At 37.8% G+C, this 14,370-nt stretch overlaps 1 protein-coding gene and 1 pseudogene across 3 annotated transcripts; one reads left to right on the top strand and one right to left on the bottom strand.

Moving 5' to 3' along the window:
- The first annotated feature begins 46 nt into the window (after positions 1 to 46).
- Positions 47 to 5,106, top strand: LOC122654091 (annotated as a pseudogene).
- A 2,552-nt stretch (positions 5,107 to 7,658) lies between these two features.
- Positions 7,659 to 13,358, bottom strand: LOC122655610. 3 transcript variants are annotated; one of them, XM_043849848.1, is made up of 6 exons: positions 13,341 to 13,358; positions 13,100 to 13,232; positions 10,836 to 10,902; positions 10,140 to 10,526; positions 9,229 to 9,572; positions 7,659 to 8,361 (listed from the first exon to the last, which is right to left on the bottom strand). In XM_043849848.1, exons 2-6 carry the CDS (start codon positions 13,175 to 13,177, stop codon positions 8,146 to 8,148), a joined length of 1,092 nt encoding a protein of 363 aa, XP_043705783.1. In that variant the 5' UTR covers positions 13,178 to 13,232; positions 13,341 to 13,358; the 3' UTR covers positions 7,659 to 8,145. The 3 variants fall into 3 exon arrangements, with proteins under 3 accessions (XP_043705783.1, XP_043705785.1, XP_043705784.1); XM_043849850.1 differs by having other exon boundaries at positions 10,326 to 10,526; XM_043849849.1 differs by having other exon boundaries at positions 10,140 to 10,523.
- Between the last annotated feature and the right edge of the window lie 1,012 nt (positions 13,359 to 14,370).

The raw sequence follows: 14,370 nt of genomic DNA, 5'->3' as shown, positions 1-14,370 counted from the left end.
ATTCGTGTGTAATAAAAATTTCATTTCACATGATGTATTGCGTGGAATGGATGACGGTGTTGTTTACCAGACAGTTTTGGGGTCTACATATGTGAATTCTAATTGAAATAAAGCTGGAAAAATGATGAAGATCGCTGACCAAGACAATACTATAGGTTTAGGTTGACTTTTGTCGTCTTATCATGTCAATTATGCAGTAAAATTAATTAATAAATAAAAGGGAAGATGGTGATGATGATAACCGTGACGTACAACGTCAGGTAACAGGCTGAGTGACTTTGCATGTTCAACGGTTTAGATTAGAAGTAACCTGTTAGTTTTTTTTTTTTTTTTTAGTAAAACATCAATATTTTACTTGTTGAAAGCATGCAGAAAAAGACTCTCTAAATTAATAATATTAATTAAATGCAGTAGGAATGTAAAAGTTGTCGGTGCTCTATTGCAAGTCTACTATTGGAGAGTTGGTTAATTTGGGGAGACTCCACCAACAGATCTATGTAGTGGGATCGGGATCTATGTAGTGCAGCTTAGATAGCTAATGCTTCACCCATCATGATAGTTTTTTAAACTTCGCCGGAACTGAAACTCCTCGAAATGGCATTTCATGATGATTTAGAAAGATAAAGTTGGAGTGGTCTGAAGAAGAGGATCCAAAACCCTTTTCCTGGCATTTAGATCATCTGCTGTCGCCTGCTCGTGTGACTGGCGTGCAGCCTCACACAAATAGGGGTGCAGATCCCACCTAGGTAGGGTGCTTGGGCAGTGGATAGGGCTATCATTTCCCCCTCCCTATGTGAGACTGCACGGCAGGCCGCACGGGCAACAGCACGAAGAGGATCCAAATCTCTTTTCCTGAGCGTTTCAATGATTCTAAAGTCTGACCAATATTTATGAGACAATATTAACTAACTACTGAATGTTTTACAATAAATAAACTGATTGTACTACACAAAACTGTAAGTATAAAATTACAATGGGTTTAGCATTGGATGGCAATTTGTTTACCAACCAGGATTATATAGTTCTAGAAAAGAATGTATAAGACTTGGGTCCAGGGTAAGGTGAATGATATGTGTACTAGATTAAGAAAAGAGATGAGGCCGGGTAGGGATAGGACGGTGGTTCATAGTTAGCAGAAACAGGAATAGCAAAAAAATAGAGTTTCACGGTAAGGGTTGCAAAAGGTAAAAAAATTATAAACAGGCGATCAAATAAAATAGTCAAAAAAAACAGAGAACAGTAAAAACAGAAAATGGACAATACGGGTTTTAAAAGTTTATATTTAAAAAAAAAATATCACTGTTCTCATATAATTTGATGAATTTATATTCAAAATACATGCTTCTAATTTTGGTGTCCGTGCATTAACCTTGAGTTGAAGGTGATATTATGAGAAATGTAACCCTTTGAGTCATCTTCTCTTCTTCTTTTTTTTTAAATTGGTTTGAGTCATCTTTATTTCAGTGAAAGAATCAGGCTGAACAAAGTGTGGAAGAGAGAGATATGGTTAATTAAGTAAGCCATTATTCACAAGTCTAAAATTTGAAAAAAAGCTTAAAAAATTACAACATATTTTAAATGCGTTTAAAACGGGATTACTTTCCATTTACTGATTTATCCATCTCCTAAAGTGCACTATACACCTACATTTCTTTTTTTTATTTTTTCTTCTTTTTCTCCTTGAGGTGCATGAACTACTGACACCCCCCAACTCCCCGTTCCATACATGTTGCATGGGTTAGAGACTACAGGATCTTTATCCCCTCAATTTACCTGCCCTTAAAGTTCCTCAATTCCATCTAATAAGGAGTGGAAATGACCACCCTACCCCTTACTCAAACACACTGCCCGGGTGGGGTCCACCTCCTCTTAATAGAGGGAACTGAGGAAATTGACGGACAAGCAAATTGAGGTGATAATTTTCCTAGGTTACACGCCCACTTTGTTCTTGTTTTATATCCTTTACTTGATCACAGTATACGTACACATTTACTTCACCCTTTTTCTTCAAATGGTGAGATTCACACCCACCTTCTTGTCATCCTGTGTATGTGCATTTTTTTTTTTGTCTTTCTCCAGGGGTTTCAAGGAAAAAAAATCCTCTACAGTGCCTTAATGTTGCGGGGCTTTTGCAGTTCTAGCCTAAGAGCTTGACATGTGGAATATGCGACATCCAACGGTGGCAAACTTGAGAAATAGAAAAAAAAAATTTGAATCAAACATCTTCCACGTGTCAAGCTCTCAAATCCGAATTGTAGAGGATTTTAATCCGGGTTTCAAACCCACTTTTTTTTTTTTTTCACTTCCTTATATGGATAGTGCACAGCTCTACCTTTCTTACACGGACACGTACACTATAAAAGGAAAATGGATCCGTAAACTCATGTGGAAAAAAATTTTAAAAAACATGCTGCTATAGTTTCTTCGGTTCTCTTTTCACGTCGCCTGTTCCTTAGATCTCCATGCATCACCTACAACAATCTATCAAACTCTGTTCTAATATCACTTGTGTGACGATAGGTAGCTACGAGGATGAAATCAAACAAACAATCAAACATAAATACAAGGTATTAACATGGCTCAGCACGAATATATCTCTATATCCACTTGAGAGAACTAAAGAATTTTTCACTACTAAAAAAAATTTACACCTTACTTGTGATCTTCCTTGGTTTTGTGTAAAAATTAATATATTAAAAATCTTAAAACCCTAATTTCCACACAATTTCAATTTTATGTATGAACGCAAAATAGACCCAAAATCGACCCAAATATATACAATCTTAATAATAATTATGCGAACCACTACATAATACAAGACATAAAACCGAACACAATACAATACATATAGAGGTCACCAAGTGGTAAGATAAACTTTAAAATCAAATGAAAGAATGAAACTTTGATCAAAGGAATGGTTGGTTGAAATATACCAGAAAAGAGAATACACCAATGTATAGATAGTATATGCTTTAATTTTACAGGTTGCAAAAGATCTATCTAAGACTATTTTCTAAATATTCAATATGGTTAGATTAGTCACATTGTCCTTTCACATCTGTTGATCATCCTAAATATTCATGCTTTTTTTCTTAATTTTTCACTCTGTTTATTTTTTTTTTTTTTTTAAATAAGTCAATATTTTAATTGAAAACAGAAAAGGATTCTCTAAAATAATTAAATGCAGACTGGATCATGCAGTAGGAGTTGGGATTCTTTTCCGTAAGATCGAGTTGTAACTAGGTTGATCGGTTCTAGCTACCTAGAGCTTATATATATTATATAGCTCTGGAGATAAGTCTGCAACTGGCTACAAAACAAGTAGCAGAGGAAGCTTGCTTGGCTTGAATGTGCAATTCATTCCCAGTAGATTAGATTAGATTAGAATGGAGCTTCTTATCCCATCTCAGGTATTAGGAACATTTGTAGCCTTAATCTTGTTGGTGCATTACTGTGTAGGCAGAAACAAAACCGGGGAGGGCCGGAAGGGAAGCCCCAACACCATCTGGTGCCTTGCCAGGTCATTGGTCATCTCCATTTGCTTGGAGGTAAAACCCCTGTTCAACGAACGCTTGGAGCTATGGCCGACAAGTATGGGCCGGCCATCATGCTCAGACTCGGCGTACATCGATCGCTGGTTGTGAGCAGTGCAGAGATGATCAAGGACTGCTTCACTACCAACGACAGGGTTTTAGCTACACGCCCTCATTTCGCTGCAGGCAAGTACTTGTTTTTCCACTATGCTATGTTTGGGATCTCACCTTATGGGTCATATTGGCGTGAGATCCGTAAGATGAGCACTCTTGAGCTACTTTCCAATACCCGTCTTCACAAGCTCAGGCATGTTAGGATCTCTGAAGTAGACAGATCCATCAAAGAATTGTACTCAGTTTGGGCGGCCAAGGACAACAACAGTACTACTGATTGACGACGACGTGATCCTATCAAAGTGGAGATGAAGCAGTGGTTCCAACACCTTACTTTTAATGTCATCACAAAACTAATGACTGGGAAACGTTTTTATGGGAACAATAATATTATTGGTGGTGGTGCTGCTGAAAATCATGAGGTTGAAGAGGAGGAGGCCCAGCGATTCCGGAAAGCAATGTCTCAAATGGCGTAAGTACCTAAGTGGGGTGTTTGTTGTATCGGATGCAATACCCTATTCTGAATGGTTGGACTTGGGAGGACATATTAGAGCCATGAAGTCTGCTGCTAAGGAAATAGATTCTATAATTGGAAATTGGATTGATGAACATCGTACTCGTGGTCGTCACAGCAGGATCCATGAAGAAGAAGATCAAGAAGATCAGCTGGACTTCATTGACGTGATGCTATCCGTCATTCCTGACGACAATTTGATTTATGGTTATTTATGATCGTGATACTGTCATCAAATCAACTGTACTGGTATGTTAATTAATTTGTTTTGTACCTTAATTTTCAATTTCATTTTTTGAAACCTTAATTAACCTTCCTCTGTTAACGTCCATATATTTTTATCTATGCACAGAACCTCATCGGAGGTGGCTACGAAACAACCAACCTCACCCTGACATGGGCACTTTCTTTGGTATTGAACAATCCCCAAGTACTGAAAAGGGCCGAAGATGAGTTGGATGTCCATGTTGGCAGGGACAGACACGTTGAAGAATTAGATATTAAGAACCTGGTGTACCTCCAAGCCATTGTCAGGGAAACTTTACGGCTATACCCTCCACTGCCTTTGTCAATACCACATGAACCCTTGGAAGACTGTCAAGTTTGGGGGGATATGTTGTCCCCAAGGGCACACGTTTGCTTGTAAATCTGTGGAAGTTTCATCGGGACCCTCAAGTGGGGTTTCTCACTACACATTCACAAGTAGATTTTATGGGTCAGAACTTCGAGCTCATTCCTTTTGGATCCGGCATACGATCTTGCCCGGGTATTTCGTTTGCCAAGCAAGTCTTGCACTTGACTCTTGCTCATCTACTACAAGGATTCAATTTTGAGACCTCTGAACCGGTAGACATGACTGAAGGCTTAGGACTCTCCATGCCTAAAGCAACCCCACTACACATGCTTCTTACCCCACGCCTTCCTTCTAAGCTTTATGAAGATTAGAGTTGGTTTATTATTTACGTATGAATAAAACCCTTATGGTTCCGTTTGGTTGGAAAGTAAAATTAAAGGGAATAATGACTAGTAGGACTCGTAGGAGTATGGTGAATGGTATGTATATCTCCTCTTTTCTGTTTGTGATTCTAGAATATTATTAACAAAATCCTTATGTATTCGTGTGTAATGGGGATTTCATCTCACATGAGATTCACCTTTATGGTTTCTTCATAATTGTATCCATGGAAGCTGGGGCAATCTCTAAATTTCATGTTACCCCCAAATGATGCCTTCAGTAATGTGAGCTTTGAAGCAGCATGATACAATTTTGAAGGTTTTTGAGCTTACGTTGGCTTGTTTCGAACCAAGAGAGTTCCTCTGTAATCATATTCTGATATCATGATTCATGAATAGGAAGAGAGGCTGGAGTGGTATTGCATGGAATGGGTGGCCGAGTTGTTTACCACTTACCAGAGTTTTGGGGTCTACCATGTCAATTCTAGTTGAAATACAGCTGGAAAGATGATGAAGATCGATGACCAAGATAATACTATAGTTCATCAAAAAAAAAATTTGAGGTTGATTATTTGACTTTTGTCTTCTTATCATTTCAATTATGGAGTAAAATTAATTAATAAATAAGAAAGCAGATGATGAAGATGATAACCGTGACGTACAACAGGTAACAGATTGAGTGACTTTGCATGTTCAACGGTTTAGATTAGAAGTTACGAATATAAGTGACCTTTTAGTTATTTTTAATTAGAAGGTGGAATACAAGTTACCTTTTTTTTTTTCTTTTTTTCTTTTTTTCTTTTTTGGTTAAAACGTCAACATTTTACATGTTGAAAGCATGCAGAAAAAGACGGACTCTCCAAATTAATAATATTAATTAAATGCAGTAGGAATGTAAGAGTTGTCGGTGGACTCTGTTCTAGCTAGCAGAAGTTGCTTGGCATGAATGTGCAATTCATGATCTGACTCGGTGTACATCGCTCGCTGGTTGTGATTGGGCGAATGAGTTTACTGAAATGAGGATTACAATGTTTTAATTACGTATGATTAAAATCCTTATTGGATCCGTTTGGTTGAAAGAAAAATTACAGGGAATAAAGAAGGGATAATTCAGATCCTCTATTACCGAGTTACCCGGCAGGATCGTACTGTCCAGACATGATGAGGCGTGCAATGATCGCCTTACCCCCCCTCGGACAAAGCGCTCGGACAGGGGTAAGATAAACTTTAAAATCAAATGAAAGAATGAAACTTTGATCAAAGGAATGGTTGGTTGAAATATATTGAAAAGAGAATACGCCAATGTATAGATGGAATACGACTTAATTTTACAGGTTGCAAAAGATCTAAGACTATTTTCTAAATATTCAATATGGTTAGTTTTTTCTTAATTTTTCACTTTTTTTTTTTTTTTTTTTTTTTTTTAATGTCAATATTTTAATTGAAAACAGAAAAGGACTCTCAAAAATTATTAAATGCAGAGTGGATCATGCAGTAGCAGTTCGGAATTTTTTCCCTAAGATCGAGTTGTAGCTAGGTTGATCGGTTCTAGCTACCTAGAGCTTATATATATTATATAGCTCTGGAGAATAGTCTGCAACTTGCTACAAAAGAAGTAGCAGAGGAAGCTTGCTTGGCTTGAATGTGCAATTCATTCCCATTAGATTAGATTATATTAGATTAGATTAGATTAGAATAGAATAGAGCTTCTTATCCCATCTCAGGTAATAGGAACATTTGTAGCCTTAATCTTGTTGGTGTATTACTGTCTAAGCAACCCCACTAGACATCCTTCTCACCCCACGCCTTCCTTCTAAGCTTTGTGAAGAAGATTAAAATTAGTTTATTATTCTTCTTGTAACTTACAATATTTGAATTGGGTATCAATAAAATCCTCAGCTCGGTTTTTGGCTGGAAGGAAAATTAAAGAAAATAAAGGAGGTGTAATTTTTCATACCTAAAAAAGACACTAATGGGATGCTCTGTAACACCGTAGAAGAGATTGAAACTATGAGGCTTGATCTATTGAGAAAGAATATTGGACCATTGGGCCTCTCCTTCTGCTATCGCTACTCAATCATTCTTCGTCGTCGTCGTCGTCATCGGCTCCTTTGAATGTGTCCTTATCATGCTCAGAAAAAAAGAACCAGGAAATCGCCACGGAAAACTGCATCAATTGGTTGAATTCTCATCCAGCAAATTTGATTTTGTACATGTCAAAAGGCCACCCTCGTCAGTTCCCTTGTATAAGCCGTAGATAAATGTCAGTGTTCCCTACCCATACAGGCCTGAATTCTTCTGCCATTGTTTGGTGTAGACCCTGCAAGATACTTATGGTCTTTGGTGCCAATACAGGCCCTGGAAAGCCATGGCTCATAGAAACAGAGTAAAACTTTGATTTGTGTAGACACACTGAAGCACATCCACAACAGACATAATTATTTGCTTAAACGCTTAACTAGGAGCATAGCATATTTGGGTCTGAATTTCTTTGACCTTGCCACCTTCCATGCAAGAATCTGAGGTGAACAAAAAACTGTGTAACAAAAGGACAACACTACGCACAGCTTCAGTATTTTCTGGTTATATTGATACAATTTACCCAGCCTTCCACATTACGGTAGATGCATATTAACCGTGAAAAGCTAACATCTTAAATCAGCAAAGAACTAACATATACACAACTAAAAAGGTGATGAACTTGTTGACGCCATGCAGTACAACAATGATAAAACAGGGTCTATCAGAAAATTCATTACATGGTGAGAGACAGTTGTGTAACAGCTAGTACTTTTGTTCAACCTTGGTCCCGTTTCATTTGCCATCATTAGCAGCTGGGTCCAGCAGTTGCTTTCGGTTTGGGATCAAGTCAAATTGCAATATAACCATTTCATTTAGAAATTCTGGACTAGAGCAACTCAATCATGGAAAACCAGCCCTCATAACATCTTGGCCATCTGAAATAGGCTAAAGAGAAAATTTCCCCAGTAGGACTACAAGGATATTGCTACCAACATTTTTAAAGAGAATCTATTGTTCACGTACTGTGACTGAAGGAATGGACCTCATGAGAAAGCTTGAGAGTGACCAGATGCAGATGATACCAAGGAATTGGAGAACATTCAACAGCGTTCCCAAAGAGCTGCTTATGGACAAGTTATGTGAAGTTGCCTCAGCTCCTCTAACTGTGAAGGATAAAGCTGTCACCAGCTGTGCTGCTCTATTCAATTGGTGCAATCTATAAACCTGTAGAGTTCCAACATCAGAGTCTTGCTTTGTAAATGTTTTAACATTAGAAATAAAAGGCGTAAATAGTAACAAATTTTCTATTTACAGCCAGTTTTCAAGGAGGGCGGCATCAAATATGGCACCAACATAAAAGATGCACAGTACTCTGTATGTTGACCACAACTAACAAGCGACAGCGAAACATCTTGGCCACTCATGAAGAATAAAAAGAGCTAGACCATATTTATTGGTCACTGATAAAAATTTCTTTTAACCACAAAAACTGCCAACTATTATTTATCAGACTTCCAAAAATCTTATTTGTTAAGATTCTACACAAACCATATTTACCAGAATATCAAATGATCCTTTTTCTTTTTGGGCACTCGAATTTCAAAGATCTGACTTGAGCAATGACAGCATATTGACAGCATAAGATGCCATTGAGCATCAAAGACAGTTAAAGAGGTAACAGATATTTAACACATTTACTGCTAATGGAATTGGGTAGGTTGGGAGAGAGAGAGGAGCCTATTTAATTCATTATAGCATAACATTTCGTCATGGGTTCAAACCTAGCTAGTACATTAAAAAAAGAATAGAAAGGGCGAAACTCTCAACTCCGCAGGTCGAGAGAACTCAAAACTCATATAATGATTTCACAAATTTAGTTATTTCATTTTGTAAGAACTCAACTCAACAAAGCTTAATCCCAATTAAAGGGGTCAGCTACATGGATCATGTTTACTTATTGCATTTGATAAGTAAAAAATATGATAAGCTTTAATCTAACAAGCGACCAGGGAAATGAACAATCCATGAAGAAAAAAAATTAACCCTGCCATTCTTTTCCAGAACTGCACTAATTCCTTTGTACATTATTACCTGAAAGATAATGGGAATGATGGGCCAAGAAGGTGATTTTCGATACTTCGCATACTGCTCAAATGCAAACTGCACAACAATCCCAACCAAGTATGGAGCAAGAGTAGCTGAAGCTGCTGGTCCTGTCCATGGCCAGACTAATCCCATTGTCACCATAGGGATAATAAGACTCAGTACTAAGACAGTAACCGAGGAGATGCGGTGCCCTAAATGGTTGGTCTCATTTACATAACTCATTGAAGAAGAGACCAGCTCACAAGGCCTCCGTAGATAGTCTATTAGTAGAAGAAAGACCGCAACTCCACTGTAAAATAGAGCTTCTGTGAAGAATAATATAAGAAAATCTGCAGATACAGAGAATGGGATGTTAAGTCTAAAGAGTGCACCAGATGAATATAACCATAATAAGAGGGGAAGATGCAGTAAAAAGGAAGGATTGTAAAAGAAAAAATGTACCAACATTTATATAACTTGTTTAATGGTATTACCATCCATAACTGCAATAACATCTCATAAAGGGGATTCAGACCCTACACTAAATGTGTCTCACCAAGGAGAACTCCTAGTTTAAATATTATTGCAAATGAACAACCATCCGATCCACCAAGTTCTCTTTAAAATTGAAAAACAGACTATTGTAGAAAATAGTCCACATAACTTCAGTAGATCAGATGGTTAGTCAACCATAGAGACCACCTTTTTCTGGGAGACATCCTAGATGCTTGCAGCCCACCAAGTGTTTGTAAAAACCCCATGCATAAGCATCATTTTCCCTGACAATACATTTACAGAAGAGATGTAAACTAGCTCTCTTTTTCTAATAAGCTTTTTTGCTTTTACATATATGCACAGACTACATTACGCTTATTTACACATAGATTACAGTATAAAAGTAAAATAAGGCCACCTACCAGTTAACAGGGAGTCCTCAAATATAGTGGAAAGTATTCTGCGCAAGTAAAGTGATGGGAAAACGAAAGAGGCAACAAGGACAGCAGGACCGACAAACCATAAGAGAGTGTGTTGATTCTTTCTTGGGCCAGATACAGATATCTTTCCTCTTCCTCCATATGGATAATCATAAAATGAGATAAGACCTGGTTTTCCTCCACTTCTCTCAAGGTGGGTCTGTGAAATGCTTTCTGGCATGATATCTTCTGCTTTATGTTCTGTATCTGAAGCATCTAGCTTGAGTTCACCATATGAATCATCAGAAGTAGCAAACCAAATTGATTTCCATCTTTGGGATTTTTCCTTTCCCCTCCATGCCCCATGTATGATCTTTATCGACCTCCCTACTTGCAAATTGCAATAACATAAAGACCAAAAAGCACTTAGTGTGAGCATTCAAAATAGAATTAAAATAAAGCAATAGTCATTACCAACATTAAAAATCTCAGGCAATGAGTCCTCCATGCCTCCTCTATTGCATTTGAATTGGCAAAATCAATTGCACCAATAGAGCAAACCAGAGTGCACTGGCTGGCTCCCAATTCTCCAGGCTCAATGAGTTTCACAGACTTGTGACAGATTATAGGCTGGCCAAGTTGGGTTCCAGCACCAGGAATTTGAACAATGGTAAATGCCAAAAAGATCTTGAAAGATACCATCAAAATGACTAAGCGATTGCAGATCACATTGGTGGCCATTGAACAATCCCCGCAATATATTTGGCTGGACATTGAAGCATGGGAATTACTAGGGCAATGAATAAATAAAAGTAAGGCATTCTAAAGGGAAAGGAAAGGAAAGAAATAACAAAAAAGTTCATGTGTGAAAGAATTCAATAGAACAGCATCAATCCCAATAGATAAGTACTTCAAGATACAGAAACTTAAATAACAGGTCAATCTAAAGAGGATAGAATGACAAACAGTAAGTATAGGGACAATGTCTAATGCATGTAGATCTGATAAAAGCTACATTAGAATTAATTTGTGCAAGGATGCAAATGAAAAAATGATGATATACTCCACAGTCCGTACAATGTCAAAAGTTATGAACCAGTAAGTTACTGATCTCAAAAAGGCTACCAGCACACAATGAAATCATCAAAATGGAATCCATAAAACCCCAATAGCATGGAATTAGAACCCTTGATACTAGTCTTCTATAGAAGTTCAACTACAACCAAAGCACCCGGACCTAGTAATCATACTTGCAAGGACAGCCCCACAATAGGAAGTAAAGATAACATTGATCAAACTTGACTGATCTAGTTTTAACATTGAAACCTCATTTTCAAAATTTATCCCTGCTGGAAAACCTATTTTTGTGTCAGATACTGACACCACTTCTATAAATAGAAAAAACATTTTTGCTACCATATCTGCATCACTTTTCCTATCTCTCTCTTAAAGCCCAAGAGTAACTTCTCTCTTGTGTTCGAATATAAATTACAACCAATGCTGTTGAAGAGGAAAGAAAAAGAATGGTTAATTGAGTATAGAAAAGCACCCAAAAAAAAACAAGATGAAACTGGAGAAACTCCTTAAACCCCCCCCCCCCCCCCCAAAAAAAAAAAAAAGAAACTGAAGAAACTAAATTGACCTAGAGAACGGGAAGAATCACCCCATAAAATATGGAGGGCCTTGAACAACCTTGTTTGGCAATGAGGCGGCCTACAATGATGACTCGTCTTTAAAGCAATTTTGATTCAAGATTATTGAATACAGTATCTCCCCCAAACAGTCTGCTGCATTTACAGGGAGCACTATGAATGGTTTGTCATCCTTTCTAAGTTCAGAGAATGTATTTACCCACAAGACTCCTAGAGAAGATACATTCTTTTGGAGCAGTTAGAGCGGACAAGATTTCAACTTATGATGACTACCATTGTACGAAATTCCTGTTTCCAAAAGTAAAGAGACATAATAATCAAAGGATCAGTTCTTTTACTCCTTCGGCATTTTTTTGGGTCTTCCGTGACATTGCTTTCATTTTCCTTAATCAGGCTCTTAAAACTGGAATCTTTGCCAGAACACAAAGCCAATGCATGGAGAGGGAATGGAGGAGCAAAGGAAAACATAATATAAATGATTCTTTATGTATTTGAAATTCAAGGGTGTCCACAGATATGGGTATCTGCCTGCTTAACAAATGGGATAGCCCATACACATAGAGAGCACTTGAACATGGCATAACATGTTAGAAACACAGGCCCGTCACAATCACGAACATCTCCAACGCACAGCAGCTATCCCTCACTAAGACATTCACAGGTGTTCAATCAAACATCAAGAAGCGAGACCTAAACTCTAGGAAGGATACGAACAAGATCACATGCCAAACATAACAAAGCTTCCCATGGATTGTAGAATTATAAGCACTGATCACCCCACTTCTATATAAACCTCAATACCAAACATTTTGTCCATTAGCAAGATAAATTCTGATTGTTTAAATGGTTAAATTTGATTAAAACTGCCTTTCCCCATTCAGATTTCAGAAGCAGAGGCACATGATTTTGTCAACTACGGCGCCCGGCTATTTAGAACCCTGAAAGACAAATCTATTTCGGGTGGCAGCAAAAGAAGGGAGAAGCGAACATTCCTACAGTGATAACCTGAATAAAAAGAAGCTTCCCATGGATTGTAGAATTGTAAGCACTGATCACCCCACTTCTATATAAACCTCCATACCAAACATTTTGTCCGTTAGCAAGATAAATTCTGATTGTTTATATGGTTAAATTTGATTAAAACTGCATTTCCCCATTCAGATTTCAGAAGCAGAGGCACATGATTTTGTCAACTACGGCGCCCGGCTATTTAGAACCCTGAAAGACAAATCTATTTCGGGTGGCAGCAAAAGAAGGGAGAAGCGAACATTCCTACAGTGGTAACCTGAATAAAAAGAAGCTAACAAATACCTTAGAGCTTCTCTTTGGCTGAGGAGAAGAAATAGAAGTAGCAACCCAAGAGAGAGAAGACCCACTCGAAATCGCCATTTGCGAAACGCAACCACCACCCTTCAGAGAATCGACAACGACACCACGGTCGATTCTGAGCCCATTTGAGTGGGGAAAAAAATTAAAAGACGACCATTCGAAGAATCTACTCTGAAAATAAGGGCACGGTGAAAAAGATGAGAAAATGAGAACTTAGATGTACCGGTTATCGCATCCGAGACACAAGTTTCGAGTTCGAAGTTCAAACCGATCGAATCACTGGTTCCATAGTCCACACTCCAGAGCTGGTTTCTCTCGCCTCGTACGCGGGCAAATATGCATACTTTATCTGATTAACTAAGCTCGGAAATCAGGTTTACGAATTAACTTTTGTCTGTAAATCTCATAAAATTCTCTTGCAGGTGCAGCTTTCTTCTACTGTGAATATTTCCTTTCGCAATTCGCAACACTGTGCTGTGCCTTTGACGAATCGAACAGTTAACCATCCATCTCCTTGATCAAAGTTTCTACCCAGAATGAACCATTTTACTCATACGGTCAAAGTTGAAGAAAATTGCGTTCGATAACCATGTTTTTTAACCCTTAATGGCCCTAAAACAAATTCACATCAAGATGAAACTTGACTGACTGGGAAAGACATCGAAAAAACAAAAGAAAAGACATCAATACGGATGGGATTTTTTATTTCATCCGATGGGGCGATAATCTGTCGTGCAAGTACTAATGGACTCGGGCTCCACACAACCAAGTAGCATTCTTTTTGCTTGATTGATGGTGGTGCGATACTAAACAACTGTGGAAACCCCTATCAGGGTTTTAGTAATCAGTATCGGTCTCAGCCAATACCAATATAGTAGTTATTCGGATAGGCCTTTATTGGTCTGGATCAAATGGTTTGACCCCTAAAATTCAATAAAATTTATTTTTTTTTATGTTTTTACCCTTGATAAGTACCCTTGGATCAATATCGTATTGATCAGGAATCGATATCAATCTCTATCGATATCGATATGAATCAACCAATACTACAAATCCAATACCAATTCCTTGAACTCTCATCAAAAAAAAAAAAATACCAATTTCTTGAACCATAACCCCCTATAGCATTGACAAAATTTGAAAAATGCTATCGAACTAATTATGAATAGGGAAAAAGAGCACTACCTAGTCACATGCAGCATGCATCTTGACACTGCCCAGCCCTCCTACAAAATTAAAAATCCCTCATGATT

This window comes from Telopea speciosissima, chromosome 3 (genome assembly GCF_018873765.1).
Source record: "Telopea speciosissima isolate NSW1024214 ecotype Mountain lineage chromosome 3, Tspe_v1, whole genome shotgun sequence".
NCBI classification, from domain to species: Eukaryota; Viridiplantae; Streptophyta; class Magnoliopsida; order Proteales; family Proteaceae; genus Telopea; species Telopea speciosissima.
This window is presented reverse-complemented; position numbering and strand designations above follow the sequence as displayed.